This window comes from Eucyclogobius newberryi, unplaced genomic scaffold (genome assembly GCF_026437365.1).
Source record: "Eucyclogobius newberryi isolate DKJ021-1_F unplaced genomic scaffold, fEucNew1.0.hap1 SCAF_22, whole genome shotgun sequence".
Taxonomy (NCBI): Eukaryota; Metazoa; Chordata; class Actinopteri; order Gobiiformes; family Gobiidae; genus Eucyclogobius; species Eucyclogobius newberryi.
The window spans coordinates 19,932,327-19,938,225 of record NW_027315857.1 but is presented as its reverse complement, the minus strand read 5'-3'; the positions used below and the strand labels follow the sequence as shown (position 1 = coordinate 19,938,225).

Genomic DNA, 5,899 nt, shown 5'->3' with positions numbered 1-5,899 from the left:
GCAAAGACAAGGCTGAGGAGAGAGAGAGAGAGTGTGAGGGACACCAACAGCAAAGTCAAGACTGAGGAGAGAGACAGAGAGAGTGTGAGGGACACCAACAGCAAAGACAAGACTGAGGAGAGAGACAGAGAGAGTGTGAGGGACACCAACAGCAAAGACAAGACTGAGGAGAGAGAGAGAGTTTACATGTGTTTACACTGTTTACAGAGAGAGAGAGAAAGAGAGAAAAAATAAGTAAAAAAGTATAAAGAGAGAGAGAGATAAACTTCAGGTCATCTGACTTTGAACTACATAAACATCTTTTTTTTTTAAACATATTTATACTCTTTCATCCTGCGTTTTCCCAGTACAAAAGAGTAAATACTTTTAGGAGAGTTTAATTCCTGGATTAGAAAAGCGTTACCTTGAAGCAGCGTTTGAATTTCCTGGAGACAAAGTAGAGGATGATGGGATTGATGCAGGAGTTGATGGTCGCCATGTTGATGCTGAGGTAGTCCATCACCAGCAGGAAACTGAGAAAGAGACGCTTAGTAACCAATGTAGAAGAAGAAACCAAAAAAACTAAAAATATGGACAAAATAGGACAATTATTCAGATTTTCATATTCTCAAATTACATTTTTTTTTTAGATTATTATTATTTGTTATTCTTTTATTATTATTGTTTATTTACTTATTTATTTTATTTAGTTTTCTTTTTTCTTTTTTTTATGTTTTTGTTTTTGTTTTTTTTAATTTAAACAACATATTTAGAAAAAAAGAAATACACAAGAGAGAAAACACAAAATAAAAGCAGCAGGCATCCAAGAAATAAAAGAAAGAAATATTGAAAAAAATAAAATAAAAATAAAAACGTCCCATTTTTTTTTCAAATTTGTCCATTTTCAATTAAAGGAGCATTTTTCTTTTTTTTCTTCTTTTTTTTAGCTCGTTATTATTTTTAGCTCCATGACTTACACTGGCTAAAAAATTATCTGTTAAAGCAACAACGCTAGAAATAATATTGAGAAAAGTCAGATAATTTCTCCTTTTTCTTCACTTTTTCTTCTTTCTTTTTGTGGCGGATAATTGTCAGTTCTGTTAATTCCCTTTTAAATGACGGTAAACGATCGCATGTGTGTGTTTCCGCGGTTATCGTGAGCGCTCGTACTTCAGCAGTCGGCAGCGGTGTGCGTCGTGGGACCTGTAGATGGTTTTCTTCAGGAGGCGGCTGAGGTGCAGCGGGAGCCAGCACAGGGCGAACATCACGACCAGACTGAAGACCGCTTTGGCCACTTCTCTGCGCTGAAAGGAAAGAAAGAACAGAAATATATTTTTTTTATCTATAAATAAAAAGCTAGAAACACGCTGCATATTAAATACAGGCCTGCTATTCCATATAATTCCATAAACATCACCAATTTTTTTGTTCTTAGACGCCGGTGCGGGGAGCTGCGCGCTGAAGTGCCATGTCTCTAAATTACGATTGTTTAAAAATGTGTTGTCTTAAAAAATATCAAACATATTTGTAGTAAAAGCATGAATCAAAGTAGCTAATCCTATTTGCCATAGTACTTTTGGGTTAAACATTTTGAAATAAAGAATATTTTTCTTCAAAAATCAAGGATTCTTTTCAATAGCTCCAACCTCGATAGTCAAACTAAGTTATAATAGTAGTTTGAGTCTCTGGGTTTCACGCGCCTTTTACTTCTTTTTTTCTTTTTCTAATATGTTTGATATTTTTTAAGATAACACATTTTTTAAACAAACACTTTACGTACTTTAGAGATGGTCCCTAGCTGGCACACGAGCGCTGTGTGGGCTCACAGTTTCGGACTTGCGACCCTTCGGACTTGTGGGCAGCCATTGATCAAAGCTAAAGGTTTCAGAGCGTGTGCCCCTTTTTTTGTCTGGAATTTTTTTTTTTTGACTAGCACATACTTTGAAGACGTGCAACTACAGTAGGTGGCCCTGCTAACCGTAACCCTGCTAACCCCGCTAACTCTAACCCCGGTAACCCTGCAACCCTGACCCCGCTAACCCTAACCCCGCTAACCCTAACCCCGCTAACCCTAACCCCGCTAACCCTGACCCTGCTAACCCTAACCCTGACCCCGCTAACCCTTACCCCGCTAACCCTGACCCCGCTAACCCTAACCCCGCTAACCCTGACCCTGCTAACCCTAACCCTGACCCTGCTAACCCTAACCCCGCTAACCATAACCCCGCTAACCCTAACCCCGCTAACCCTGACCCTGCTAACCCTAACCCTGACCCCGCTAACCCTGACCCTGCTAACCCTGACCCCGCTAACCCTGACCCTGGTAACCCTGACCCCGCTAACCCTAACTCTATTGCTTTACCTCTAGATTTAAAGCTGTTTGTAGCTGTGTTTTTTACCTGTTTGAGGTGTTCGCTGAGCGAGCTCTTGAGCGCCCCCTTCTGGCGGAGCATCTCGCAGGTCATGAGCGAGTAGAAGAGGGCGGAGCAGAGCAGCGGCGCGCAGAAGTAGAACCCGAACAACCACCAGTCCTTCACGTCGCTGTAGAACTGACAAGCAAACACACGTCAGGGTTCGAAGTGTTTCTCCTCGAAAGCTGATATCCTCGCTAACTAAGTACAGTTCTTATTTAAAGGAACCAGTGCATCTTTAAAGTGCATCTTTAAAGAAGTCGTCTAGCAGGATTTATCTGTGTCTGACTTCTGAGGAATATGGGAGTCGTGGAGACGAGATAACAGAAACACCATCGAGACCATTTTAGAATCAGGAAGTAAACAGGGAATGGTAAATGTAAACAACAATGGCTTTTCCCATGCCACAGTCATTTATCATCATCATTATTATCATTATCATCATTATTATTATGTAATATTATCATCATTATTATTATTATCATTATATTATCATTATATTATTATTATTATCATTGTTACCAGTTTATGCTTGTTTTTAGACCGTAAAGTTCTCCCGTGTGTCTGTAAGAAGAGCATGTCAGCAGCCCTCGTGGTGCTCCTCACTCACCACCATGAAGGCGCTGGTGGGCTGCAGCATGCAGGTCTTCATGCTGACGTTCCTGTACTCGAAGCCCACCACGTCAAAGCCCAGCGCCTCGGGCACGGCCAGCAGCGCCGACAGGAGCCAGATCGCCACGATCTCCGCCGCGGTGACCAGCGGCACGCCCGTCACCTGCACGCGCGACCAGGACGCCACCGCGCGGTATCTGACGGCAGAGCGCCATCAGCATCGTTAGCATAGATACACGGGTACGATAATGAATATAAATACTACACTGGACTGATGAGAATAGAGTCTTTATTTTTCCATTATTATTAGTAGTAGTATTATCTTTTCTTACGCTAGCTGTTTTTGATTTTATTTGATATTTGATTTTGATTTTGATTTTATTTTTTATTCATTTTATTTTATTTATTTATTTATTTTTAATTATTATTTTTATCTTTATTTTATCTTTATTTATTTTTCCCCTCCATCCCTTTTTGGGAAATGGGAGGTTTTGTCTATAGGAGTTTTTGTTTATAAGAGTTTTTGTTTATTAGAGTTCTTCTATTAATTAATTATCTAAATAACTATGTACTAATTATCTGTTCTTTTCCTCTGTATCTACTGCGTTGTAATAATGAAATTTCCCCATGTGTGGACAATAAAGGAATATCTTATCTTATCTTATCTTATCTTATCTTATCTTACAGTTGGCCGATATAGGGGGATATATACATGTTTGACCTTTGTATTTTCTGGTTTATTCTTTGAGCGACAAAGTATTTCCTTTTTACTTTTGTTCTGCATGTTTTTATATAATACAAAGGAAAATAATGCAATCTGCTACGTTTAAAAAGTGACCAAAGTGGGGCCAATGAGCTGAACTTGGTCCTTGTCTGGAATGTTCCACAGTACGACATTTAACTACTACTTTTTCTATGGCGACAAGCAGGTGCCGCCACCAGGTCGAGTTAGATCCGTGGAGAGGCGAGCCCGCACCATAAGCATGCGAGACACTAGTTGAATAAATGCAAGATTGATACAATTATGTCATACTGCGAAACATTCCAGGCAAAGCAATGACATCGCCATGGAGACGAGCACCGTGAACTAGTGCTCCTTTTCTCATTTTGACCTTCTTTGGCTTCCTGACAGTGTTCGGACGGCGGGACAGGCTCTTCTTTTTACCTGTCCACGCTGAGCGCACACAGGTTGAGGACCGTGATCCCGACCGACGCTTTCTGCAGAAACGGGAAGAGTTTGCAGAGGAACACGCCGAAGGGGGCGTCGGCAAACGGCCAGCGCATCCACAAGAGCTGGAAACACAAAAACACTTTGCATTAGCACGGCGCGTTAGCTTTAGCACTAGCAGCTAGAACAGCGTACTGGAGGGTTAGCTTTAGCATTAGCAGCTAGAACAGCGTACGGGAGGGTTAGCTTTAGCATTAGCAGCTAGAACAGCGTACGGGAGGGTTAGCTTTAGCATTAGCAGCTAGAACAGCGTAAGGGAGGGTTAGCATTAGCAGCTAGAACAGCGTACAGGAGGGTTAGCTTTAGCATTAGCAGCTAGAACAGCGTACGGGACGGTTAGCTTTAGCTTTAGCAGCGTACAGGAGGGTTAGCTTTAGCACTAGCAGCTAGAACAGCGTACGGGAGGGTTAGCTTTAGCACTAGCAGCTAGAACAGCGTACGGGAGGGATAGCTTTAGCATTAGCAGCTAGAACAGCGTACAGGAGGGTTAGCTTTAGCATTAGCAGCTAGCGTCGCCGTCATCAGTGCGTGAAGTGTGTGTGTGCGACTTATTTAGAGCGTTTATCAGCGACACACTCAAGAGACCGACAGAGACGCACAACAGACAATGGGAAACGTGTTAAAGGTGCACTGTGGAACTTTTCTGATGTCACCTGCTAGTCTCCACGCAGACGCTATTGTTCTGCCTGGAAAGTTCCACACTACGGCATTGAACTTATCTCTGCGACTGAGCCAGACCGAGTTACAGGTCACGTCTGTGGAGAAGCGCGCTGAGTCTTAAGAATTTAAAAAGAAATGTGCAAAAAGAGCTGATTGAACATGAGAACAATAGAAAAGTGGCTAAATTTAGCATTATTCCACATTTTTCTGATACTTTCAACTACAGTAATACATTTAGAGACATGTTTTAACATAGATTGACATAATATTATCGTCAGAATATTGTCACAGGCATAGAATAAATATCATTTTTATCAATAGTTCCAACCCCTTCAGAGAAAGAACGCACGTTTTTTAATTTGAAACGAGTTTTAATGCTGCAGTTGGCGCACCCTTTATGTGAAGAATTACATAGTCTAACTTTAACTTCTTTGTCTCATTTTTGTCCTGGTTGAGAAAAATACACTACATCTTTTTGAGTACTAGTGCCATATTTAACCGTCTACTTTTGTGCATAACTTTTAAACATCTAAAAGCCTCCTATGGACAGAAAAATTGGCACTTCTATACTATTATAACACTTGAAACAATGCATCCGGTTTGAACCAAAGCCACATCGAATGCACTGCAGTTATTCTCACAAACACAAGTTCATACATGCGCGCGAGCGAGGGCGAACAGCACGCACCGGCCCGAGGGGGAATCGAACCACCAACCACCGAACCACTGTCGCTCCTACGTATACAAACGTCTCCACAGACGATGTGACGTGAATCCAACAGAAACGCGTTAAACGTAAGCGAACCATTTGCGGTTCAATGATCAGACAAATGGGAAATGTTGGGAATAAATCACAAAAGGGCAGAAATATCACCTCATACCTTTTATATAGCAATAATACTCACAATATTACCTACATTTCGCTGTACTGCCCACCTTTCGTCGCCCACCTGTCGACGCCCACCTTTATTCATCTACTTAATGGTCTTTTCGGTCTAATTACAGCGCG

At 41.5% G+C, this 5,899-nt stretch overlaps 1 protein-coding gene across 1 annotated transcript in view; it reads right to left on the bottom strand.

The window, feature by feature from the left end:
* Nucleotides 1-388: 388 nt before the first annotated feature.
* Nucleotides 389-5,899, bottom strand: part of LOC140371520 (endothelin receptor type B-like) — a 12,123-nt gene continuing 6,612 nt past the window's right edge. Inside the window, exons 4-8 of the mRNA XM_072458689.1 lie at nt 4,168-4,295; nt 3,001-3,199; nt 2,379-2,528; nt 1,150-1,283; nt 389-512 (exon numbers count right to left, since the gene is read on the bottom strand). Coding sequence (XP_072314790.1) covers nt 389-512; nt 1,150-1,283; nt 2,379-2,528; nt 3,001-3,199; nt 4,168-4,295 — 735 coding nt within the window. The remainder of the gene's footprint in view (nt 513-1,149; nt 1,284-2,378; nt 2,529-3,000; nt 3,200-4,167; nt 4,296-5,899) is intronic.